The 27,719-nt window shown below is 40.6% G+C and overlaps 2 protein-coding genes across 6 annotated transcripts in view; both read right to left on the bottom strand.

Annotated features, from left to right (window-relative positions):
• Positions 1-3,070: 3,070 nt before the first annotated feature.
• On the bottom strand, positions 3,071-9,777 carry C5H9orf40 (chromosome 5 C9orf40 homolog). Its single transcript, XM_048851319.2, has 2 exons — positions 9,219-9,777; positions 3,071-4,497 (listed from the first exon to the last, which is right to left on the bottom strand). Exons 1-2 carry the CDS (start codon positions 9,576-9,578, stop codon positions 4,339-4,341), a joined length of 519 nt encoding a protein of 172 aa, XP_048707276.2. The 5' UTR covers positions 9,579-9,777; the 3' UTR covers positions 3,071-4,338.
• A 3,042-nt stretch (positions 9,778-12,819) lies between these two features.
• Positions 12,820-27,719, bottom strand: part of CARNMT1 (carnosine N-methyltransferase 1) — a 33,923-nt gene continuing 19,023 nt past the window's right edge. For 3 of the 5 annotated variants that reach the window (XM_048851309.2, XM_048851303.2, XM_048851307.2), the window contains exons 4-9: positions 26,421-26,561; positions 25,264-25,329; positions 16,945-17,123; positions 15,031-15,144; positions 14,286-14,389; positions 12,820-13,987 (exon numbers count right to left, since the gene is read on the bottom strand). In XM_048851309.2, coding sequence (XP_048707266.1) covers positions 13,871-13,987; positions 14,286-14,389; positions 15,031-15,144; positions 16,945-17,123; positions 25,264-25,329; positions 26,421-26,561 — 721 coding nt within the window. In that variant the 3' untranslated portion in view covers positions 12,820-13,870. Of the gene's footprint in view, positions 13,988-14,272; positions 14,390-15,030; positions 15,145-16,944; positions 17,124-25,263; positions 25,330-26,420; positions 26,562-27,719 lie in introns of all 5 variants that reach the window. The other 2 variants (XM_048851304.2, XM_048851306.2) reach the window with 2 other exon arrangements.

Raw genomic sequence — 27,719 nt, 5'->3', positions numbered from 1 at the left:
TTAGGTATGTTCTGGATATGGCATGGAAACAAGTGGATATTGGTTTCCCTAAAATCACCTCTGTTTTGAAGAGAAATTCTTATACCCTTAACAAAGCTGGAAAAGAACATCTGCTGTTCTCAAACTTATCTTTTTGGTTGAGTTGTTCTGGATGATTTAGTTGGGGATTGGTCCTGCTTTGAGCAGGGGGTTGGACTAGATGACCTTCTAAGGTCCCTTCCAAGCCTGCTATTCTATGGTATCTATGAAGTGATCCATCCCATCACCCATTCCCAGCTTCTGGCAAACAGAGGCTAGGGACACCATCCCAGCCCATCCTGGTTAATAGCCATTGATGGAGCTATTCTCCATGAATTTATTGAGCTCTTTTTTGAACCGTTATAGTCTTGGTCTTCACAACATCCTCTGGCAAAGAGTTCCATAGGTTGACTGTGCGTCGTGTGAAAAAAATACTTCGTTTGTTTTAAACCTGCTCCCTATTAATTTCATTTGGTGACCTCTAATTCGTGTGTTATGACGAGGAGAAAATAACACTTCCTTATTTACTTTCTCCACACCAGTCATGATTTTACAGACCTCTATCATATCCCCCCCCCCTTCATCCTCTCTTTTCCAGGCTGAAAAGTCCGAGTTTTGTTAATCTCTCTTCATGCGACGGCCATTCCATACCCCTAATAATTTTTGTTGCCCTTTTCTGAACCTTTTCCAATTCCAATATATTTTTTTTTGAGATGGGGCGACCACATCTGCACACAGTATTCAAGATGTTGGCATACCATGGATTTATATAGTGGCAATATGATATTTTATCATCAATCCCTTTCTTTAGGATTCCCAACATTCTGTTCGCTCTTTTGACTCGCTGCACATTGAGTAGATGTTCTCAGAGAACTTTCCATAATGATTCCAAGATCTTTCTTTAGTGGTAACGGCCAATTTTGACCCAATGACGTATGTATAGTTGTGATTATATTTTCCAATGTGCATTACTTTGCATTTATCAACATTGAATTTCATCTGCCATTTTGTTGCCCAGTCACCCCGTTTTGAGAGATCCTTTTGTAGCTCTTTGCACTCTGCCTGGGTCTTCACTATCTTGAGTGGTTTTGTATCATTTGCAAATTTTGCCACCTCACTGTTTACCCCTTTTTTCAGATCATTTATGAATACGTTAAATAGGACTGGGCCCAGTACAGATCCCTGGGGGACACCAGCATCACCTAAGGAACACAAGAATTGTTTTATCACACCAGTAGTCCATCCAATCTAGTATCATCTCTAACTATGCCATACCAGATGCTTCAAGAAAACATGCAAGAATTATGGGCTAACATGCTCCTAGCATAAGTGTCTTCCTACAACCTCTTCCCCCACAAACTCACCCTAAGGATCCTCTACATGCTTTACTTCTGGGGGAATTCTGCACCAAAAAATTAAAAATTCCGTGCACAAAATTTTGAGCTGTCTGAGGAGATATCTGAGCCATTAGTGATTATCTTCGAAAAGTCATGGAAGACTGGAGAAATTCCAGAGAACTGGAAAAGGGCAAATACAGTGCCCATCTATAAAAAAAAAAAATAAGGACAACCCGGGGAAGTACAGACCAGTCAGCTTAACTTCAGTACCTGGAAAGATAATGGAGAAAATAATCAAGCAATCAATTTGTAAACACCTAGAAAATAAGCAACAAGTTAGCACGGATTTATCAAGAACAAATTGTGTCAAACCAACCTAATAGCTTTCTTTGACAGGGAAACAAGCCTTGGGGGTAGGACGGAAGTGGTAGATGTGGTATATCTTTACTTTAGCAAGGCTTTTGATACGGTCACGCACGCCCTTCTCAAAAAAAACCAAAAACTCCTTTGCCAACTAGACACTTAAAGGGGCATTGTGCCCAAAAGCCATTAAGGGGTATGATTTGTGTTCTAATCTTGAGAATGAGAAGAGTTCTGTGTCTTGTACTAAAGAACACATGACCTAGGAGTGAGAATCCTGCACAGATATATAGAAAAGAATCATACTCGTAACCAAATTAGCCTTTTCAGCATATGTAGTGTAAGATGTTTAATTTCACACACACACCATTTTTTTAAAAAAATTCTAAATTCTTCTACCTCACATTTTCTTACCTGGAATTTTGAAGGTAACTGTAGCACCTTTTGAAACAGTAATTAGTTCTAGTCAGTGTTTGGTTCAATAGGCTGCTAAATAACTGGGTAGTGGAGTATGACCATAACCTTTGTGAATGTGCATGTTATTCATGTTTTACAGAAACACTGCCAGAAATATTAGCTTAAAACATCAAATTAAAAGTAATTTTAAGTACTACGCTTGCACCTGACTCCCTTGAGAGTCTGATTTTATAATATTTTCCTATTTTTAAAAATGATTTTTCTACTTTGCTGTTGGGTAAATAAACCACAAGAACTTATGGAAATAGGGAGACTGGCCACACACAAAGATGTCATCAAATACACAAAATAAACCAACTACGAAAAAAAAGAAAAATCTTACTTTCTACTAACTTCTTTCAGTTATAGTAAACAGATGTTACTGAAAAGCACGTAATTTAAAAATTATGCACAATTGACTTTTTAAAAAAAATTGACTGTGTCCCTTTAAATCCAAGATACTGTAAAACTTAAATAAAAATTATACAGTCAAAACAAACACTGAAAGCTTTAAAAATGGACCTCGATATAGTAGCAATGATTAGAGCATTAGATACACCTCTGGAGATGTAGGATCACATACAAATTAAAATGAAATTTATTTTGTTTTGCTATAGTGCAACTGAGGTCTAGTCAAATAAAAACACCAACACAATCTGACAAATATCCAGAAATACTGGCCACTTGAGTTCAAGAAGTCTATTTAGGGAAACGGAGCAAAGGGGAACATTGAGGAGAGAACCAGGATACACTGAAGCAGCATGGTAAGAAAGATTTCCAGCAAAAGCTTCATGCTATGCCCAGGTCTAGCCCCTTTCTTCACCTCTGTGCGTACCACAAAAAAATGAATTCAAACTGCACACAGTGTAAAAACTGAAGACAAAGTACAAACACTAAAGGATTTTCGAAATGTTTACTAAGTAGGCCATCCAACTTAGTACTGTAACCAAACATATCCAAGCAATAACAAATTACAATTACATGAGTAACATTCTGAAGACAGAAGAAAAGATGGGTAATTTAAATATAGTACAAAAATGCTCAAATATACATTGAAAACTTTATTGTTCTTTAGCAAAATAAGTTTTATTAAAAATTCACCAAAACCTTCTCAAAGCAGATATGATACCAACAAAAATATCTCATTTCCAGAATACTTGGAGACAAATCACATGAAATCAAAGTTCACCAATAAGACATGACATCTAATTTCGGACAACTATTAGTGACAAAAGTGTATCAAATAAAAAAAAATGAGCACTAAGGTCCCATTCCTGCAGCAGCACATGAATTTAATGGGACTACATAGGTGTGAAAAGTTATGTACGTGCACAAGTCTTTGCAGGACTGGGACCTAAATCACTCAACCCTGAAAAAGCGTGCCTGATCATTTCACTCTGCTCTTCTTGTCAGCTTTGTACATCTCAGGCAGTTCAACTCCACAAAATGCTCTAATCCCAATGACAACAAAAAATGGGAATAGCACTAACTTGAGCACGTGAAAAAGAAAACAATACACTCATAAGCCACCTACTGATTCAAGTTATCACTAGTGAGAAGGTGAAGTAACTTAGGGCAGCTCTCAGCAGAAAAGAAAATCCCACCATAGTCATTTCTGGTTTGCATAGAAATACTTGTATCTGATTTTTGTTTGTTTTTGTTCAACATCTAAAGCAAAAACATCAGAAAAGATTGTAAAGGTGGTTGTTTTGGTGTAGTTTTTTTAAATAAGTGCATGGTATAAAAATCTCACTTATGTATGTCAACTACATCTTTTCTGTTCAGGGCAGGAGGAATGTTTTGGCATTTGTCTTCTACCGGTAGCGCTCCAAGCTATTCATTTTGCTGGCTATGAAAGTCGAGAAATAAATTCTGATTTTCTACACATTGTTACACATCCATTTTTCAAATATTTCTGCCAGTACTGTGTCAGTAGCCTTCTCGCCATTGTATAGGTAAATTCACCTTTCCAATTTATTGGCAAGTGTCCAACAACGACCCTTCAATCAATGTAGACAAACCCATCCTTACTTATGCAGATTGGAACAGTAAGTATGTTTCTGACATTTTGAAAAAAGAATGTTATACTTTTGTCAAAGTAGGAAAAACCTGAATACAAACAGAAACAAGCCCCCTCAAAATAGATTTGCTACAAGGAATTAATTACTCAGGTCTCCATTTCAGTCTCTATGATTTCAGTCCTGGAAGTAGTTCTTGCATCTGTCATGTTCTCCCCATCTAAGTCCAGAATGCCAGACAGATCAATAGCAGGTAATGGTGCTCTCCAGTACTGGAATGAGTTGTATTGCCAAATTTCTTCCTCATGCTTTGGAAATAAAACATAACACGTTAATGTATGGCACTGCAGTAGAAAGAAGAGAATAACCCCCTTTGCAAAAGAAACTGAGCCAAGAGGTACTTCCCAGATGGTTTTAGGGTTATATATTTTACTTTCTTAAATGTTCTAAGAAAACGTAATACATTAAAAAATGGACAATCCTAACCAAATAATTTGCTTCTGTTTTTGGCGTAATTATTTAAATATTTTTGCTGAGGACTATTGTATTGTCTTTGGGTACCTTGTGTACAACCTTGTCTACTGCAGCTCACAGTTTATGCATGCAATGATATTTAAGAGGCAATGTTTCTGCACTTTAACTTTACACAAATCAAAATTGTTCATCACAAACCCTCCTTTGTTGCCTCTCACACAATATACGAACACTATGGACAATTTCAAAGTCTGAGACTCATGAGACGTTTCTTAGCTTAAGGAACATTCCAAAAGTGGTATCAGTCACAAGAATCATAAGTATTTCCCCAGTAGAGAGCTGAATACATCTATGGTAGATTTATTTAAAGAATGGTAGCTACAGTGAAAGCAAAATATTAGAAAAGATTTCTAATATTTTCTGTTCATTTTTTCTTTCTATATCTACGTATATGTAAATACAAACAAAGCAAAGTTAATAATGAATTTTCACCAGGGTATATGATAAGCAGTGCAGATGACAACTAATAAGACTGGAACAAATTCATTACTGATTTACTCTGCAGACAGATTTGTTACAAAACTGTTTTTCCCCCCCTTCTGTTGGCAAATCTATCTGTTTTTAGCCAGAGATCATTACTCAAATAAGCAGCACTAAAGTTAATGGAGTGAGACACTCCAAGCAAAGACTGTTTCTGTTGAAGAAACACAGACCATAAAAAAGGGAACATAATTAAACCTCCAAGTCATCCACTGTGGGATATATAAAATATTTGTTATGTATAAAAGTTGCTCCTCCAGACTCATGATTCCTTCCTACCCTAAGGGACTAAGCAAAAACAATTACTCCTGTCACAACTTAAAATGACATGTATTTCTGTATAATTTTGTTTTACTGTATTGTTTCTAATACTCAGAATCTTGAAACAATTCTTTCCATTTCTGTTGGAGTTTGAAATTAATATGGTATTCCTAACTGCAGAATTGGCATCATTCAGTGTAGACATGGCTTTTGAAATAAAATTTTGCACCCTCTGCTGGCTCTGCAGTAGACGAAAACAAAATGTGATCAAATAATTACATAGAATTATCAGGCAGTCATTTGGTGTCATAGTATTAAGTGTTTGAACCCAACATGCAGTTTTTATGAAGATCTCTAAGCATTTTGCAAAGCCTACATCCACATACATGTGCACAAATCCAATATGTTTTCAGCTAACAGCACTTTATCATCATTATTATTTACTATTTGTATTACCATAGTTTCTAGGAACCAGAACACCATTATGCTAAGCACTGTAGTGCTTTACTATCACAAATTGTGTTTTTCATTTATACGAGATCTTTGGAGACAGACTAAAATAGCATAGTATGCCCATACGTTAGATGTCTGTGACACAAGCAGTAGGAGAATGTAGTGCCATAGAGATAGAAAGGCTATTTACATTTTAATTAAAATAAAGAAAAAATTACATTAATAATATAGGGGATCATATGCATCAAAATCTTTCAAATTTAAATTTTTATATTGCATAGTATCAATGATGCACGTAAAAAGTAACGATTTACATTGCTGAAGCTTCTAGAGGCTTCAAACAAGTTAAGGTACGATTGTGCTAGGAACTGTACAACCATATAGTAGACAATCCCTGCTCCCAAGTGGTTACAATGTAGGGCCCCAATGCAAAGACCACTCCTGCTTAACTTTAAGCATGGGCGTAAGCTGTTGTAGGAACAGGACCTCAGCTTATTTACCTAAAGGAAAAAATAAACAAAGAGTCCCTTTGTATCATGCACAACCTATACTGCCAAAGAAAGGATAACTTCAGACCACAAACGATCGCTGCAAGCGCCAAACACTAGCAAAAAGAATGTGTGGGAAGGGTCAGATCTTTTGTATAACTTTGGAATATTTTCAAAACAGGGCTTTGAAAATCCACTTGCCAAGGGTAAGTGGAAAGCCTACAGGCCTTAAACCATCTATATCTATAGAATTTAATCTTTCGTTTGAAAAGACTGATTTTTTCTAACTCTACCGATACAAAGAAACTCCCAAATGTGACAAACGATGCTGTCTTCTTGAGTCTGCAAAGTCAGTTCTAGGACAACTGCAGTTATTCACAGCTTTGCCAAGCAGCAGCATGAAATTAAAAAAAAAAAAAAAAAAGATTCCGGTCCGTTTTGCTACTGTTATTATGACATCAATAGGAAGCAATAAAATTGTGAATAATGTCAATTTCATTATGCTGCTGTTTGGGAGAGCTGTGAGTAGTAGAAACATCAATGGAAGAGTTAGCAGTTTGCTGGACCCCAAATAAACAGGTTAGAGGGGTAGAGTAACCAAGTAGCTCTGTTATCAGAAAACTCCACCTCTTCAGGAGTGTGTATGTCTGATAAATTTGGAACTAGAGGATATCAAAAAAGAAGCACCCTAAGCAGAGTTTATAGACACTAGTAAATTTGTCAAGACTTATTTGTCAACATATAGCCCAAAAGATACTTTAAAAACAGACATTTAAAAATCTTTCTGCAGAATTATTTTCAGCAAGTCATATCTATCTCCTTAGTAAGACAGAACAAGGTATGTTTACAGCCTTCTATACAGGAAAAAAGGTTTACATCTTTACAATTTGTAATTACAATTAGTAATTACAATTACCCTGACAAGGTAAAAACAGAGATAAATAATGAACTCAACATTTCCAATACAAATCCTTAAACCAACTTGTGCTATCAAAATACTCAGTGGAGGAAGGAGTCGGTCTTTTCTCCTTCCAAACAGAGATATGTTCTTGTATGAAGCATGGCGTAGTATGGGTTTTCCATTGGATTAAAAAATCCTTCCTCACTTCATTTGTGGGATAATTCTACATATTTCATATGTACATTTCTGAGCATGAGGGAAAGAAAGAGGAGCAGGAGAAGAGAACACGATACTGTACATGGAAAGCAGAAAGCCCAACACAGCTGTTAGTTGTACATAGTTATGTCTTCAAGGACCCAGATTTTAAAAAATGGTTACCTAAAACTGGGGTTTTAAGTCTATAATTGGCCAGATTTTTAAAAATACTAAGTCTCCAAGAACTCCCCATTAATTTGGTCAAGGCTTCTATTTTCAGTTAAAACAGCTAAGTTGGCAGGGAGATGAACTAATAGATCTTTTCTACCCCAGCTTCTATAATTTATACTTGGGGAGGAGGTTTTACAGTTGTGTTATTCAGGAATTTCCTTCAACAAAAGTTAAGTGTTGTAGAACTCTTGCCTATCATTGCCATTTAGTTTTATTTTTTAAATATGCATTTATTTTTCTGCCTCATGACAGGTTTAAAGATGTGCAACAGGTTAAAAGTATGTACTTTCCCTCTATAATATTGAATATAATCAATATAAAAGATCTGCGAATTGCACTTTTATAATAATAATAATTGAACTGATACTTATTTGTGACATCTTCCCACTGGACCTGTTGCTTCAAGTGGGTCACTCTGGCAGCACTGCACAGAACAGCTGTGCTAGGGAACAATTTCAGTGCAAAGTTAGTCTCTGAGAAACCTCAACTCTGTGGATTTAATAATCTAGAAATGATGTCAGCCATTAACATGGAATCCTTCTTGTATGTATTCCAATGGTGAAGTGAAGTCAAACTAAACTGTCATGTGTTCAGAAAAAGTTCAGTTTTACCTTCTGCCTGGAGAATGAGCACTACAGAGAGGGAGAGTGGTGACACAAGTCCTCGTAGTGTTCCAGTGAGATGAAAGACCCCTGAAGGAGGCATGCGTAATCTATGGAAGACTCCATTTACAGGAGGCACAAGCTACACAGAAATCTTAGAAATACAGAGTAAGATATCTTATCTAGTTAAAATTCAAGTGAGGTCTGTGCACTGTGTTAAACCAGTAAGTTTTGTGCAGCGGCGGTGGAACAATCTGTATAGTGGGGCCGCTGAGAGCCATTGAACCTAACTGTAAACCCTGTATACCATGCATGGAAACTACTTTAAGTACCTACGGTTTTGTGGTTAGAGACTGATGCAAATAACCTTTATATATTGCCCAGCTGAAGAACCACCTGTGTAGGAAAGCACTCACTTGGTCCAGATACAAAAGATGTTTTGTTAAAAAGCAGAGATGATAATGCTCAACCTTCAAACAAGATTTACACAGAAGTAGCTGGGAGGAACAGCTGTATCTGGACAGTGAACAACCACCAGGTGTTTCAGATAAGCCCAACACTTGTTTGGCCATACCCATGAATGGCAAGTGCCTTCTGTAGGCACAAAAGAGAGTTTGGTGTGAAGAGAGCAGCTAGGCAGGGGCAAGAGAGGGGCACGCTGTGCTTTCTGCACTGACTTTACCGGGCTGTTACCCATGCGGGACACACCCCCCACAGAGGAGCCGCGTGTCCGAGTCTCTCCCACCCCGCCTTTCCCCTCAGTGCCTGGCATAGGGGCCCTGAACCGCCGAAACCAAGCCCGGTCTGCAGGCTAGGACCCTCTCGAAGCCCTAACAGCCGATCCACCCGAATCAGCACGACCCCTCCCCCGCCCCGGCCTTTACCTCCTCGGGTCCCCGCTCTTCCCCCAGAGGATGCGGGCCGCCTGCCCGCATCGCCGGTTCCGGCCGGGGCCCTACGTCCCCCCCGCGCTGCTGCCGCCTCCTCCCTCCCGGGCTGGCGGGGTCTCCAGGCTCCCTCCCAGGCCTGTTGCCTCTGAGCCCAGGCCGCTTCCCCGGAGGCGCCTCGGCCTCCTCCAGTTTCCGCTTCTTGTCCGGGCCCCCGGATACCGCGCGGCCGGGGCTCCACAGCTCGGGGCCGTCCCGCAGGCACCTCCCGGGCACGCGGAGCAACGGAGGCGGTTCGGGCAGGAAACGCTTCCAGGGCACGTGACACACTAACGGCTCCGCGTGCCGCTTGGCCATCAGCTGGCTGAGCGCGAGCAGCTGTACCTCCGCGGCGCGCGCGGCCCCAAGCACTTCTCTCCCAGCGGGCGGGACAGCGCTAGGTGCGCATGCGACTTGCGGGGGGATAACGTCCTTCCCTCCCCTTCCGCGTCTCGTAGTGCCCTCTAAGGGGCGTGCTCATGGCGCCAGCTCTCTCGCTGCGCGGTGGGGTGGGCTGGAAGCCGCCATCTCCACACCAATGCAGGGGGGAACACGAGAGCCTGCCACGAGTTCTGGCTGTTACCGCGTGAACCTCTTGCCCGGCTGGTCACTTATCTATGCCACCCCGTCCCGCGCCTTTCTTGGTTGGGCTGCTTGCTTCGGAACTCTCTCCTGTTTTGTAGCTACCCAGTGTTGGAGCGGGGGCACGAAGCTGTACAACCTCACTAACCACCTGTAATTTACCAGGCTCCAGCTGTTTAGGACCCTTGGTATAAACTAGAGCTAAGCACTGCTGATTTAATGCCGCCCGGGACAGAGGAGCTACGTTTCAGCCCCTGTCTTTATCTTGGCGCAGGGTGAGACCTACAATTCACCGCAAGGGTCCAGCTGTGGGCATACCAAAGTCACATGAAGAGGGATTTAGTACATCCCTGCTTAGGGACATATCTCTAGGGATGAAGTTCAAATGTGGATTCACCTTGTTGCAGCTTTAGCCCATTACAAACTTTGCTGTCGCTTTAGCATAACTGCGTTCCAGGTCTAGGACTGAGACTTTTTTGGGGCTTAGCATGCAACAAGTTGATATTTCTAGTAATGATTATCTAAATAAAATCAGTAACACAGTGTGCAGACAGGTTTCAGAGTAACAGGCGTGTTAGGCTGTATTCACAAAAAGAAAAGGAGTACTTGTGGCACCTTAGAGACTAGTCTTGGTTAGTCTCTAAGGTGCCACAAGTACTCCTTTTCTTTCAGTGTGCAGACAGATAGAGAAAAAATGCATTCTGAAATAAAAGGGCAAGAGCAACTGGGCAATAATACAGGTGTAAAGGGACTGTATGATCAACATTTACCCTAAATGTACCTTATTTTAATAAATTTAAAAATGCAAAAGGCTTTTTGAAAGTATCTATCTATAAAGAATTAAAGTAGATTGTACACACACACACACAAAAAGCCACAGAAGACCATAAGTTGCCTTCTTAAGGCAACAGGTTTATTTATTTTTATTTCCCTTAATGGCAGCATCTAAACTTTCAACAGGCTTTACTTAAAGTTGGACTAATTTATTTTTATTAAAAAAGCAAAAATCTGGTTCCTTTTAGAAAGTTCAGACTACCTGCAAGTAAACCTTTACTGAAACTGCTGTAAGTCCAATATTTTTTCTGGCTAGGGATCTGAGCAGAACAGTTTTTAAAAATGTGCAAGTATTATACAGTCCTAGACAGCATTTAAAATAGTAAATGCTTTTTTGCCCATGTGAACTTTAAAATTGTACTTTCAATTAAAGCAAAATTGGAAGCGTGAAATATCTGCCTTAAAAACAGAAAGCGAAAAATGACCCAAGAAAAAGGGACCACAGCTAGATGAGTGAGAGTAAGTTTAAAATACCATAAATTTTAAAATCTATTATCCCTGGAAAAGGCTTGATTCCCTACCATACCTTTTTTTTACTTTTAAAAGGATTTTCAAAGGGGATGATAGTATAGCTAAATTAACCATTAGATTAATGTAAGGAGAACACCATTTTGATCCTTCCTCTAAACACAAGCCATTTAATAATTATTCTCATAGAAAATATTTATATAACTTCAAAATACAAAACGATTGTATGAAATTACAATCTGTGGATTAATATCCATCTAATTTATTTAGTAGGTAATTTACTTAGAACAAGGAAACATAATATTAGAGGTAGATTTAAAGTACCAAGGGTAAATTGCCTTAAAGGTCCAACCAAGTATCCAACAATTAACCCAGGTATGCTGAAACAAATACAGAAGTTGTTGCTAACAGTCAGAGGGACTGGTGGGCAGGCACACGGGGTCACATGTCCCCCCAAGATTTCTACCAGGGTTCACACCAGAAGGTCAGAAATACAAGGGTCGCTGCAGAGGCAAATTTAATGGTTCTGTAACAAACCCTGGCAGCAGAGGCAACATGTGCGGGTGGGAGGGCGTGCCATATGGTCTAATAGGCACTCGTTGAGCCTTCTTCAGTGCAATGCACAGCACCTCCCAACTCAAAGCCAGCTCCCTGCCCTCTGTCCAGCCCCACCTTTGGCCATACACTCCCAGCCCGGCCTTTGGCCACAAGATCCCAGCTCCCTGGACTCTATTCCTGGCTCTGTGATGGACTTTGAGAGCTGGGACAAGGCAGCTGGGCCCAGTTTTCAGGGCTGCAGGTGCACCCCTGCGCGCGCACACATGCCTGCACAGCTGCATGAGGTTAAATGCAAGTCCTCCCCCTCTGTATAATGAGGGATCCCCACCTCACTCCTAGCAGTGCAATGCAGCTTGTAAAGCACTTTGAGACACTGCTGGAGCACAGCAAGCTGATTGCTGCTCTAGACATGCCCTGTGAGCCAGCTTCAGAGCCTATCCATGCTGAACTGAGACCTCCAGATTTCTGCCAGCCTGGGGGTAGCTTTGAATGACCTTCGGTCCTTGGGCAGTGCCCCTCCATCTGTCCCCCATCTTCAGCAGGTAGCTTACACTGTCTGGAGCGGGCTGAGCCCCTACGCTCAGCCAAGGGCACATACATGAGGCTGCCCTAGCTGGCTGCTGCTGCTGTCTGTGCAAAAGGGCAGACGGTGCCATCTGCAGGGAAGGGAAGGAGCCAGGATCCCTCACCCTTACTCTTGGTAGGCTAGGGTTTGGTGTCTTCTCCTCCTCCTCTGTGCCAGATCCCAAAACCTCTGCAGGTTCCCTGGGCTAGTGCACAATGCACCCTTAACTCCTTCCTGTCTGTGCTGGAGCTGGGCAACAGGAGGTGGCTGGTTTATGTCAATGGGCAGCAGCAACCTTGAGGCAGTAGCTGCCTTTCCATCATGGGAAGGGACAGAGCTGCTTCCACCAGCAGGTGTGAGGAGGGGGTAAGGGATGAGCTCTGCAAAGACACAGGTCAGGGGAAGCTCCTGCGCAAGGCAAAGGCGCTTCACATAGGATTTGCTTAATTTTAAATTTAATGACTCCCCATTATTACAGCACAGCTGTACACTCTGGGCACAGTTGTCCCAACTGTGTAAACTGCTTTCTAAAAAGAAAAGAAAGTTGCAGGATTTTTCTATTGTCTAGTAATCCTTAAAATAAATGCTTCAAACACTTTATTTAAGCAACAGATAAGTTACACTGATAAACTTCAAATGGGCAAAGTGAGAGTGCAGCTCCTGCATTACCAGACCAAGTCTTATTTCCATTTCAAGGTTAATTTACTCCCGCTCCTTTGTGACATGATGCTTTGCTTCACTCCGTACTATGATTTCATATACCAATATTCAAATTACCAAAGCCAACAAACTATTAGAATAGATTGCTAAGCTTAGCATGGCCAGAAAATTAAAATATTTTAGAAGCTCTTAAATTATATCTTTTGTTTCTATTTTCAGTCCTACAGAAAATGGTCCCGGGAGCGCTAAGTCACAATGAATGCAGCTTTCAAGAAACATTTTAGCACTGTTCAATAATTTCAGATTTTGTAAATTTTCTATTTTTAAATTGATAAGAAATCCTTCTCTAAACTGTGGCCCAGCTTGTATCATACCTCTAAACATTCATAAAGCCACAAGGAAAAATGAAAACAATTAGAATTTTGTTTAAAAACTGAGGCAGAATACAAACATTTTTGTTTTAAGCCTCAGATCAAAAGTGGAAATAATATTCCCAGTACTGATATCAAACACAGAATTGTACATCGTTTCCAAAAGGTCCTGAGAGCTGTAGATTGTGCATGTTACAGACAGCTGCAGATAAAAGGGAAATTATTTTGGATTTCAGTATTGTTTAGTAATGATTAAACCAGCCTTATCAAGACAACCTCATGGCAGACATAAAACCAGGTGTTTTAGACTTATGAAAATGGGATGTTTTTATGGATTCTGATGAATGACGGCAGTGTATCTGTACATTTTCTTCCATTTTCACTAGTACAGTACAAATATGCATGGCACAGTATATATCTGGATAGCAATACAGGTATTAAGAAAATAGACACTCTCAAATTCCTGTTAAGAATAAACAAGGCACCACTGATTTGAGGTTGTATCCAGTCATTACCTAGTCCATTGTGTGTTGTAAATTTTAGCATTATCTCCAGCACTTTTTCTGAAGAATCTATTTGAAACACTTCAACTCTGGTTTCCTAACCACAAACAACACACATTCATAGTAGTATTTCATCATGGATAGTTCATTCACAGTGTATGTTGATAATACAGATTCTTTCTCCACCTGAAAATAAAAATTGAAGTTTTCAGAATATTTTCTGAAATTGCACCTGAAGCAATTCCCTCCAAAATGTGTATTTCTCCTCTGAACAGGCATCACTTATGTGTTTACACTCAGTGTTATTTGCCCTTTAATGAATTAAAAACCAGACAACTTAAATATAACTACAATTGGCAACATAAACATGTAAGCATCTTAAAAGTTAAAAATCTATATTAAACATTTAAAGGTAAAGCCCTAATATGTATAGTTTTGGTTGACCCATCTACTCCAATAAGTATTACTCACAATCTATCCGTACCTCTAGATGGAATCCATACTGTAATATAACATTTTTTATATCCTCATAACTCAATTCTATAGAAAGTTCATTTGCCAAGTTCTCAAAGTGGTAAAGGAGAGGACCTAGAATACAAAGATAAAGGGATTCAGTAACACTAATACCAATTTTATTGTCAGAAGTACACTTTTATCTAAAGTCAACTCTATAGCATTTCAGCTAAGTATTAAGTCAACAAAAAAAAAGTTTGACACACTGAGCTGTAAAATAAACTGATAATATGTAGAGCTAGTTGACAGTGGTGCCTGTAATTAGGTTGTCTACCATTTTCCATTATTAGCCCATTTTCAGTTGCTTTACCAAACTAAAATTTCAGCAACAAATGGTTCAGCCATCTGAGAGAACAAGACTGGGGGGAAAATACACTGTTTTGCCAATGTTAAAAAGAAATGGTTAAAGAATTTAAGAAACTGAGCACCTGTTATGGAGTATGGATCTGACACTTTGAAGGGTGCAGTCCTCAGGCCAGGGAGATGTATTTTGTTTCCTTATGAAAATTCACTCAGATTTGGCTGAATCATAAGAAACTGAAAATCACTGTTGACACATGTTCAGAGGCTTGAGAGAATGAGGTAGCTAAAAATGCTGAAGATTCCATGGCTATGAATGCTGAGCAAAACTTCCCCTCTAAGTGCTCCTCCCACTCACCAGGGGCCATTGGTCATGCCAGACAATAGAAGTGAGAGCAAGATGATGAACAATTTACCTAAATTTATCCATATTCCTCCTGGTTTGAGAATTTTCCATATTGTATCAATGTAATCAATGACATTATGCGCTGTGTCTATGAAGAAGCAGGTTGCTATGCAGTCCCACATATCTGTACAAAGAAAATATATTATCGAGTGCACATGATCAGTTTTAACATCAATCCTCTGCGCAAGATTTCAGAGTTGGCTTGTAATTTAGCATTTAGTATCAGAATATATAGGTATTTAGTCACACCTAAGATCAGCTTTCTCTAACAGTAAAGAAAATGGCTAGAAGTTAAATATTTCCTGACATTTTATTGAAAGGAAACCAGTAATACTGTATTACTGTAAAAGCTGGACAAAAACAGTATGCCTACACTGCAATTAAAAACCCTGGGCTGGCTCATAACAGCTGACACGGGCTCAGGCTGCTTAATTGTGGGGTAGACATTTGGGGTCAGGCTGCAGACAGAACTCTGGGACCCTCCTTCCTTGCAGCTACTGGAGTCTGGGCTCCAGCACAAGCCTGAACTTCCATAACACATTTAAACAGACCCTTCCCCTGAGCCCTGCCAGCACTGGGTTTTTAATTGCACTTTAGATCAGAGGTTCTCAAACTGAGTGGCAGAATACATTTAGGTGAAGGGGGGTGAGAGAAGCTTTATGAAAAAACCAAACAAAAAAAGAAACATTTAATGTGGACATTTTACCCACAGCAATGCATAACTAGAGCAAAACGGATTCCTCTGCGCATATCAGGTCTTCAGATGACACTGTGCATTTGACTCTACATGGGGTTGCGCATTTTGATAGATTTCCATTAAGCTTACACAGTATTACACAAAGTTGTTGCCATCTGTACATTAATCTGTCTGCTATAATGCGGTGTGTACATTTAACTGTAAGCAGGGACCACAACTACAGTTTTGCTTTTGCTCTTATTACAATGGATCACTGGCTCATTCGTGCCACCCGGGGTGGGGGAGACAAGCAAAAAACAAAGAAGCTGAAACTGATTCAAGTGAAGCACCACTGTCGCATATATGGGTATATGTACCTGTGTGGCGGCAACAGAGATTTAAAACTACTACAATACAAAGAAGGGGGACACGATCAAATAAGTTTGAGAACCACTGGTGTTCACATACCCACAGGGCCAAGGAAGGAAGAGCACCAGCTGGTTATTTAGTACTTTGTATAGACAAGTAACCTCCAGATAAAAGAAAGAAATCCATCATCACTTCCAGTCTTACTAGCACTAGGAACTGAAGTGGAAAATATTTAAGTACAGTTATCTTCTGTACATGAAATAGGGGAGAAAAATTACCTCATCAGTTGCAACAAAATTATTTGTCCAGACAGATTTCACAAGTGACAATAAAGATGTTTGTGTTGACAGGAACATTGTGATCCTTGAAATACTGGTCATTGATATTTAATGAATATCTATTTGTTTTATTTGTAAATAAACTGTTTTAGTAATAATTTGCTATGTTGTCTATTTTTAAACCAACAATAAATAATTAGACTTCACTTTATTTATATCCATGTAAAGCATATGCTGTTTATATTGTGCATTTCTTTAACATCAATCATTCGTCTAATTCAAGGAAAGAAAATAGGCATGAAAGATCAGTGTTGGAAGTTGTCCAAGATGTCACTGTTCTCATTAAAAGAGCAGAGCATATATAACCCTACAACAAGGATACAATTTAGACACTTAAATATGCGAGAGCACACATAACTTTTGCTTCTTTCAATTCAACTCATTTTGGTTGAGAAGAATCTAGTCGCAATATACAACTTTAGTGCCTACTTTAATGATCCAAGCCATAATTTGGTTTTAATTTTAAATAGAATTCTGTTCTTCCATACTTGGTATATATCTAGTATGTTCATGAATTCTGACCTCTAATTTCTCTACTTACTGCACTCTGAGTAAATTTCTTGAAAATCCCCTGCTGTCATAGAAAAGTTTGCACCAGAAGGAAGACTGTGGGGGTCAACATCAGGGAAATAAACTGGTCGTATCTGATCAGCAGATCTCCTGTTATTGCTAAACTGATGAATCCAGGGATAAAGTTTATGAGAGTTAATTTCTGAGCATCTGCAAAATATGAAAGTCAGAACGATTCAGTTTCAACTAACTGCTCATGTATTACTTAGAAAAGTAAGTGTTTTGCAATAAAATTGGTAAGTATAAAATGATTTGATTTTCAACAATATGTATGATGAATTTAGTTGCTAATCTGGATGTTATAAAGTATTTCTGTAGGCTTTTACTTAGGTTATTATTCCAACTTCTTCAAGACAAATAAAACACACTAAGTTTTATTGAAGGGCGGGGGGGGGGGGGGTGTCTTCTTTTTGCTTCCTGTATTTCAACCATGTTTTATATCTAGCTTAAAAGAAAACCAAGTGTGTAGTTCTTTCTGTAAGATGAGTGAAAATTGCCATTACATATGTTCAGTTGTGCTAAACCATTAGAATTCCCATTTTGTTTGTCATGGAAGAGGATACTTGTTTATTTTATAAATAAAGAGAAGAGTGATGACTTAAGTCCTTTCTTATTTTTATATTTTCCCAAGAATACCTATTTTCATTCTAGATTCTTGCTGAGAGTTGCCTTTCTTGAGTCAGAATAAAAGAGACTTTACAATACAGCAAAGTAAAAACATTTTTCTGAAACCGTCATTCTTTAAACAAAAATATGTATTTAGATTATTTCAATAGATCTGCAAAGTAAAATAATTTGCCAATGGGCAGTTTTACTAATATCATTTGAGCATATACATCTACAGTACTGCAATTAATCTTAACAGCCTCATGCCATTTCTCTTTCTGTACACCGCAATGTGGACCAACACATAGCAAAGTAACATGGAACCCTTACAAATTATTTCAACTATGAAAAGTGACTAAAATGACATAGTGGAGTCCCATGTTTATTGTATCAACGTCTCCAGATCACACTTGCTCAGTTTATTAAAAGATGCTTTTCGGATATCCCTGCAGACTCATCCTGGAATCAGAAGGTGAAGCTGTTTTCATTCTATCCAATGCATCACCAATAAAATACTGCAGAAAATTTTTGCCCTCAGTTATACTCACTCAGTCCCAATAATGGAAGTGGGATTGCAGAGACATAACTCTGAGGACAGTTGAAATGTGTAGGAATAACTGAGGATATAAATTGTCCTGCAAAATTTATGTTTCCTAGAACTTTGGATATTAGAGGAGTCGGGGGTGAGGAGACGGATGCGTACAGTAGACCTGATGAACACTGAAAGTGAAAGGCATCCCTCAAGGATCAGTGACACCACCCACCTCTGAAGAAGAGCTAGGTTCGTTTCCTGTTTATTGCCATGGCAGACAGTTCTATTCCACGGGTGCCCCATTGCTGCAATACATGGAGAGGTATGATGAAGCCCCCCCCTCCCCCCAATTCATGTTCTTGAGAAAAGTGCCTGCTGAAGGTGTTTGCAGTCATATTCTGAACTCCTGGAAGGGAAGCTGCTGTGATGACAAACAGCCTCAGTGCAGGAGGAGGGGGATCTTGCCCATCCTTGCAGGTTGATATAGAACACGCATTGCATGTTGTCCATCATGACCTTTATCTGTTTGCTCCAGATTAGTGGTAGGAACTAAAAGCAGGTATATCCGACAGCCCTTAGTTCCAGGAGGTTGATGTGCATAGTGGTTTCTGGAGGCAACTACCTGCTCCGGGCCATGCGTGTGTCCAGATGTGCTCCACACATCAAGAGGGCTGCATGTGTCATGATGACAACCATTGGGGGAGGGCAGGTGAAAGGGACTCCCTGCACAAACACTGTGAGGGTATTTCCACCAATTGAGAAATTCCCTTATGAAGGGGAGTATGGAAAGTAGTGTAGTTAGACTGTATACTGAGCCACTGCTGAAGGCAATGCATTCACAGTCTTGCATGGTCTATAATGAAAGAGCCAGCAGCTATATACCCCAACAGCTGAAGACAGTTCGTGACCAGGTTTTGAGGGCTGATCTGGATTGCACTGACTATGTTGGATAGGGCCACGCATCTGTGCATTGGGAGGCCTGCCTTGCCACTACTGAATTGAGACAAGCTCCTATGAATTCCAACTTTTGCACAGGGGTCAAGGTGGACGTTTTGAATGTTCAATAGTAGGCCTAACCTGAGGAAGAGGTCTGTGGCTTCACAACATGCCCGTGAAGCTACATCCAGGGAGCAACATTTCAGAAGTTGTCTAGATAAGGGAACACAAGATTTCCTTTTCTGTGGAGGTATGCCCCTACTACTGACAATTTTTGAAAAGGCCCCTGGGGCAGAAAATAGGCTGAAAAGATGCACTGTGAACTATAAATGGTCCTGACCAACAGTAAAACATAGGACTCTTTTGTGAGATTTTTGGATCGCAATATGGCAATGAGTGTTGTGAAGGTCGAGGGCCAAGAACCAATCCCCTTGGTTCAGCGATAGAATTATTGCTGCAAGTGTCACCATTTTGAATTTTGGGGCCTTCACAAAGGTGTTAGTAGCCTTATAGCTGGGATGGGTCTCTAACCCCCATTCTTTTTTGAAACCAGGAAAATACTGAGAATAAAACTCTTTCCCTCTGTACTGCACAGGAACAATTCTTCAGCCCCCAAGAAAAGGAGAGAGCACATTTAGTTTTGTAGCAGGTTCTTGTGAGAGGGGTCCCTGAAGATGGACAGGAAAGGGGCATTGGCAAGTGGAAGTAAAATGGATGGAGTACCCTATGCAGTTGATCTCCAAAATCCATTTGTCCATAGTGATCGACTCCCAAGCCTGCCAGGGGTGATAAAAGGTTGAGAAGTAGGTGGTGTTCTTCCCTGGAATCTCTGTCTCTTTCATTGAGGTTCATATAGTCTCTGGGGGAGCTCAACAATTGGGTAGGATGAAATCTCTTCACCAATGGGAAATTACTAAGCTTTCTCTTTTGGGCAGCTGTATGGATCCCGAGAGAATGCAAAGTAGCCCTGGAGTCCTTCAATGTATGCAGAGATTCGTCCACGCTGTTAACGAATAATGTATCAAAATGGAGGTCTTCGACCGTATTTTCAACCTGCTTTGGAAATCCTGAGAGCTGGAGCCAGCAGGCCCGCCTCATAACTACCGCTGTAGAAATCGAACAGGCGGTAGTATCAGCAGCATCGAGGGCAGAGGCCTGAGCAGCTAGCCTTCTGTAATAATTGGCTGGAATTGCTCTCTATGTTCTGCTGGTAGATGCTTAATGAGTTCAGCTTGACATAACTGGTATGACTGTACTTTACCATTAACAGCTGGTAGCTGGCAATTCTGAATTGCAAAGTACTGACGAATATGATTTTCTACCCAACAGGTCATGGTGCTTATGCTCCTTGTGGTAGGTCATAGATTTAGTATGGTGCTGCCTCCCACATTCATTAATTGCGTCAACCACAAAGGAGTTAGGAAAGGGATGAGAAAATAAAAATTTTGCGTCCTTAGACTGAATACAGGAACTCCTCACTTAACATGGTAGTATGTTCCTGAAAAATGCGACTTTAAGCGAAACCATGTTAAGCGAATCCAATTTCCCCATAAGACTTAATGTAAATGAGGGGGTTAGGTTCCAGGGAAATTTTTTTCACCAGACAAAAGACTATTTTATTTTTTATATATATACACATACAAACACACACACACAATAAGCTTTAAACAAACAATTTAATACTGGTACACAGTGGTGATGATTGTGAAGCTTGGTTGAGGTGGAGGAGTCAAGAGGGTGGGTTATTTCCCAGGGAATGCCTTACTGCTAAATGAAATAGCAATTGGCTGAGCCCTCAATGGTTAACTCTCACACTCTACAAGGCAGAAGGAAAGGTGGGAGGGCAGGCAGGCAGGCAGACACACACCCCCCTGCGTTTGAGAGACAGAGATGCGCATTTCCCCTTTAAGTAGGAAGAGTGGGGTCAGAAGTACACTGCCTTGTTAATTAGATCAGCAAGTTGCAGGGGGCAGCTGCAGCCTTCCCTCTCTCTGTGTCCCCTCTGCTCTATGGAAGATGGGGTAAGCGGGGTGCAGGAGCGGGGGGAGGAGGATACCCTGACATTAGCCCCCCTCTTCTTCCCCTCCCCCCCCCCACAGTAAGCAGGAGTCTCGGGGAGCAGCTCCAAGGTAGAGGGCAGGAGCAGCACGTCAGTGGGGGAAGGGACAGCTGAACTGCAGGCAATCGATAGCCTGCTGAGCAGCCGCTGCACAGGGAACTTAGGGAAGGGGGGAGCTGAAAGGGGGGCTGCCGGTCCACTCTGGTTCCAACCACCCACCAGCTAGCTGCAACAGGCTGCTCTTCTTGCAAGCAGTGAACAAAGCAGGTGGCTGCCACACAACATAAGAAGGGAGCATCACACAACTTTAAACGAGCATGATCCCTAATTGATCAGCAACGAAACAACGTTAACCGGGAGGAGTTCCTGCATTTCTTATCTGCTCCCTTGCATGTAGGTGGCGAGGGTGTGCCATATAACCTTTGCAGGGTCCAGTAGGGCCTCTAACAGCAAAGGTAACACAGACAGATGAAGCTGTTTGAAGGATATGAAGCAGCTTACGGTGTGGATCTTTAACCTTCTCAGGAAGGATCTGCAAAGAATCCACAATTCTATCGGCAAGTTCTTGAAATTGCTTGAAGTCATCCACCAAGGATGGAAGCGTTGGCATAGCTGCCTCATCCAGGGATGAAGAAGAGAGGTCGGCTGGTGGAGAGACCTTTTCATCAGCCCTAGATTCCTGTTCCTCAAAAGGTTTCTTCCTGCAGTTCTGGTCTCCTAGGGAGGGAGAGAGTGATGACTCTCTTTGTGGGTACCAGGTCAGTGAGTAGTTTTCAGAGTAGCAGCTGTGTTAGTCTGTATCCGCAAAAAGAAAAGGAGTACTTGTGGCACCTTAGAGACTAACAAATTTATTTGAGCGTAAGCTTTCGTGAGCTACAGCTCACTTCATCGGATGCCACAAGTACTCCTTTTCTTTTTGTGAGTAGTGGTTCTCAAGGGCTAGAAAATTACTGATGATAGGCTGTCCAAAGGTCCCAGTATGGCCAAAGGGGTGGTGCATGTGGCATGGGTGGAGGCATCCATAAGTGTTCATACCAGCGAGACAGTGGTCAAGCCATTTCTGACAAGCAACACCAATCTCCTCAGACATCTCTGGAAAAGAGCCTCAATAGGAACGGAGGGAGAGCTTTGCAGAGATATTTGGGAGATTAAGGCAAGATCTTCATCAAAATCATCCTCTTCCAAATCACTCTGCAGTTGTGGAGCACCGGAAGAAAGATGAAACCATCAGTACTGGGTGAATGTCTAGACATCTGGAAGCCCTCGGTAATGGGAGTATATCGGAGCCATGTAATGATGAGCTGGGCACAGCAAAGTCACGGGGAAAGCAAAACTCCTGTGATACCAAGTGTTGTCGGTACCTTGTCCATGGCCTGCGCTGAAATAATAGTGGCTGAAGGAGTTGACAGTACCATGAATCTCAACTGCTTCGAGGACAATACAGAGCCGAGTGTGCTTCTCCAGTACTGGGTGAGAAGAGATAGAGCTCTTCTTGAAGCCTTGCTCCACTGGTAGTATCGATGACCTCCTGGAGCTTAAGACTCTGCAGCAGTGGTCCCCAAACTTTTCAGGGTCACACCCCCCTTTACCCCATCTGCATCCTGGCTGGAAGTGGAGCTGCAGCTCGGGGGTGGGTGGGTGGTGGGATGTGTGGTCAGCGGTAAGGAGGCTGGTGCTGGCAGCCAGGGCCCCAGGCACGAGGCCAGGAGCGGAGCTAGGTGGCACTCCCTCCCCACCCCCTGTGGGGGCTGGCCCGAGCGCTAGCCACGCCCCCCACAAAGTTCCTTCATGCCCCTCCGGCGGGCACGCCCCACAGTTTGGGGACCTCTGCTCTACAGTCTTCAGGTTTGACTGGCCTGAAGAATCAGCAGCCTTGTGGGTACCAGGTCAGAGAGCAGTGGGTGCTGAAATACAGGAGTCATCGGAGTGAGCTGTAGCTCACGCTCAAATAAATTGGTTAGTCTCTAAGGTGCCACAAGTACTCCTTTTCTTTTTTCACAACTTCTTAGAGGCAGATTTGCTACATGAAGAAACTTGAGGGACGGTCTTTGTGAATATTATGGAGGAATCTTGGGTCTTCCTCTTAGATGCCCTCAAGGAGAGCAGTTCAGAAACAGTGACGGCAGCAGACTTATTCACAGAATGGTGTACAGAGGGAGTCCCCTGGCCAGGGGTAGAGGCCAGGTGCAGTGAACTCTTCATCATGAGGAATCGAAGTTTGATCTCCCTGTTTTTCTGGCTCTAGATTTTTAATGCCACATAGCACTTCTGGGAAATATAAGATTCTCTGAGTACAGATGCACTAGGACTAACCATCACTCATTGGGATTGCTTCCTGGCATGACAGGCAACATTTGAGACCAGGAGATCCCAGCATACCCTCCGAGAAAAATCAAACTCCCAGGAGAGGAGAAACTATCTACAGGGTACTAAAAAAACAGCTATATATTTATATTTAAACTACTACAGCCAAAATTACTACTAACTACTAAAAAAACCTCATGGGACACAGTGGAGGTAAAAACTCAGATAACTGCTAAGGCTCCATCTCAGGCCGAGAAGGAACTGAAGGCGGTTCATCCACGCAGTGCTATATAACAGCACAGAGCACGAGACTAAGTAACATGCATGTGCAGGCCAAACGGATACTACGATGAGAAATCTCCGATCAAAGGTGCAGGAGTCTCAAGCACACTTAGAATGGAGCACCCATAGGGACGTTACTCGAAGAACCAGTGGCTTACAGAATATATTAATTATACCACATAACTAACTGGGGATGGACGAGATAACCTCTTGAAGTCCTTTCCAGACCTTTTTATACAGGAGGGGACTTTGCATTTAGGGGTCTCAACACAACACAGGAAATCAGGTGTGTTAACCTACACATCTAAGAGAGATTACTCATTTATGAATGATAAAAGTGGGAACACTAAACATAAGCAGTCTCCCAACCACCAGATATCACTGCCTATCACGATGAACAACAAAGTCATTATTTCCTTTCTCTCCTCTCCCCCGTTTGTCTGTACATATACATCTGTTGGCTCTTGTTTATATTTAAGTATGTTGACACTGTAATTAGACACCAATGGCTGGACCGTGCCAGCTCACTCAGGCCAAGGGACTGTTTAATTGCAGTGTAGACGTTGTGGCTCGGGCTGCCGCCTGAGCCCAAATGTCTATGCCGCAATTAAACAACCTCTTAGCCTGAGCACAAGTCAACTGGCCCGGGCCAGTCACAGGTTTTTAATTGCAGTGTACACACAACTTTAGACTATAAACTCTTTGGGGCAAGGGCCATTTTTCTGATATATGTTTGTACAATGCTATCACAGTGATGTCCTGGTCCATAACTAGGGTTCCTGGATGCTACAGTAATAAACTTTTTTTAAAAAAAATTTGTAAGAATCAAAGTATTAAGTGTTTCCACAGGTGTGTGTCACTTCAGACAGATGAGCCAGTCTACTGGCTATCTGGTTCCTTTTGAACCTTGAACCAGATAATAAATGTGATATCCTCCCATATACTTGCTGGCATTCCAACTCAAGGTAAGAACAACTATTGTATCTTGATATCTCCCCTCCCCAAATCCACTTTCTGTTCTTCCTCTAAACAGCTTATCAGTAGTAGGATTGGCTATTTCCTTTCTCGGACTTTGATAACAGCCAACCACACTTCTCTCTCTGCTTCTCCATCAAATTCCCATGGTTCTTAAATTTGCATACAATGCTTTTGAATCAAATATTAACTTCACTCACTTAAATACAAATCTGAACCAAGTGTTTGATGGCAAACATGTTTAGAGAGGGATGTGATTTTAATTACACATTAATAGTCCATATCAATTTAGAAGTATGGAAGTTGTTTGAGTAGATGCTAAAGGCAAACAATTAGATAGGATTTTCGTATCCATCAAAAACTAGCTACATTAGCAGTATGTTTTTGAAACAATTTTTTTTTCAAAATGTGATAAACAAGATATGGACAAAGGAAAAGAGAGGAATGCTATCTACACTTTACATCTAGACATAATACATAAGAGTCCTTTTTACTAAATTAAGCACGAGGGCTTGTTTGTTTTTTAAAAGTCAGTAAATAAAAATGCAAGTACCAAAAGAGAAAGTATCGAATAAAAAAAATGGTTAGCAACTCACTTCATATGTGAAGCTTTTATAGTCCTGCTGGAACAGACTCTGAATTTAGAGCTTCTGCAGTGAGATCTTTCTAAATGAAATTTAGAGCATTAGCCAGAAACTGACTAAAAGTGGCACCAGATTCCTGCTCATATCATTTTTCAGATAATGTATTGTTGGAGATAGCTGGTGAGGTACAAAACAGAAAGCAGCTTAACAGATAAAGAAAGATTGGAGCACTCCTGATTCAGTATTGTTTTGATTTGTCAACTGAAGATTAGTTATGGAAATAATTCTATTCTATATAGGTTCTTATACTGCACTCATTAACATACAATCTGAGCGCCTTCCAGTTGCGCATTCAGCAACATGACTAGTATCTGTCATTAATGGAAAATGAACATGGGACATCAACATATCATGCTTCTAATTAAGTGTGTGGTGTAATGCTTATATCATAGCCTCACTTAAACTTAACACTTATAGTGGATTCTACAGCTGTGAGCCTATGAGTAATTAGAAGGTGTACACAGCCGCTGGATGAGAAAGCTTGCCTAATACGTGTTTTGATATTTTTATAGCAATGAGGCATCTATTAATATTTTTCTGTCAAACAACAAAAAATGTATACGTAAAATTAAATAAATACTTGTGGAAATTTGCCTGAACTTTTAGCAATAAATGCAACCTATTTTATTTTTATTTATAAGTTTTCTTTGATGATTATCACCATAGTATCAGAACTCCTTGAACATATGAATCAATTTATACTCAACATTTTTATGAGATGGGAAGTATGTCCATTTTACAGATTTAAAACAGAAGCACAGAAATTATATAACTTACTCAAGCTCAAATTTGTGGCTGAGCCAAGATCTCCTGAGTTCCAGTTCAGTGCTTAAATCACAAGGCAATTCTTGCTTCTACAATCTTTATGACATACAGGTATGGTGATAGTAAATTTCCAAGTCAAATTTTGGAATAATCTCCCATTCCTCCCTCCTACCCTCTCCCAGACATTTACATGAATGCAAGAGATCTAAAAGATCTGGTTATCTAGATTAGGGATTTAGAAATTTATTTTGATTGGTTATTACTTTGTTAAAGGATTGGTCACTGATTTTTGCCTCCCTAGTATATATAGGTTGCAACCAGCAAGTAAAATATAAGCTAAGTACCTGTTGAGTACAAAATTAGAAGAAAAGAGCATAAAGAGGCTCCATTCATTTCCTTGGCAAGCATAACCGAGCATAGCTATTTCCCAGGCCAATCTACCTAGCCCAGCACCAGGTACCAGGATATTAACTTTGGAGAGATCCCTGCAACAAAACAAAAATAGTAGTTAATCCTTTAGCCAATACGTCTTAATAGAATGTCTATGGTCTGGCTAAATACTGTGATTTTCATATATTTAAACAGAGATAATTCGATAAGAATTTTCATTTATATGTTATGATTTCGCCGTAGACAAATCAGACTTGTTGTGAACAGGTGCCCTGGGGGGAAAAAGCCCATCATACTGTAACAGAGTAAGTTATGGAATCTCGAAGTATTCTTTTTTTTGGAGGGGGGAGGTCGGGGGGGGACACGAAGAAGAGAAATTAAAAAAAATCTATAGGCAAAAACCTGATTTGTGAAAAACAACATTCACACCGAATAAAAGATAAAATAATTCACACTTAAGCAATCCTTAGTTGCGGTGTAATACAAAATTAAAAGACAGCTATTCTTCAAATCGTTTTCTTAACTTTTCAGACGAGCCCTCTAAAAAACAACTGTATTTGTTTGTAAAGGTGACTTGCAAAAGAAAAAAACAGGTTTGTGCCCCTTCCCCCCCGCCTTCTCTTGATGCAGAGTGACAACCTACTAAATTTTTAAATATTAGAAATTCAGGTCTTGTTTACCCTAAGAGAGTGCTTTTCCTTAAGGACTATGGACAATTGCAGACCTAGTAGGGTTTGACATCAGAAACACAAAATAAACGAAATCTTATTTATTGACATGGAAGTATTCAGCTGATTGAAAACTGTTAATATATTTAACTCAAGTACTTTTTATACATTCAGTACCCCCTTTGATTATGGATTTGGGAGCTCTTTCAAACTTTATTTACGTCACTGCAGGGCGTCTACCAATAAGAACAGAAAAGGTAAGACTTGATATTCCTGATGTTTCTAGAAAAGAACAAGCAGACAAAAACTGAGGGAGGAAAGAAGGGGGAGAAAATTTCAGGCCCCTTTTGTATGTCAAAAGCAAAAAATAGTGTGCACTCAACTTCTTCTCCCCCTTTGCAAGTCACCTTTAAGTCAAGAAGTCATTAAATGGATGTAACTAAGACACTTTAAAACAGCATCCGACTAGTATGCAGGACAAGACAATCCCAATTTTCAAGATGTGGAGGTGGGATAAAATGAAATGCAGTCTTCAGAATATTGAGAACCAGGTAGCCAGAATGGTTACAAAGAGTTGGCATTACC

The sequence above is a fragment of the Caretta caretta genome, chromosome 5 (genome assembly GCF_965140235.1).
Source record: "Caretta caretta isolate rCarCar2 chromosome 5, rCarCar1.hap1, whole genome shotgun sequence".
In the NCBI taxonomy this organism is placed as follows: Eukaryota; Metazoa; Chordata; order Testudines; family Cheloniidae; genus Caretta; species Caretta caretta.
The sequence above is the reverse complement of the archived record's forward strand: the minus strand, read 5'-3'. Positions and strand labels throughout refer to the sequence as shown.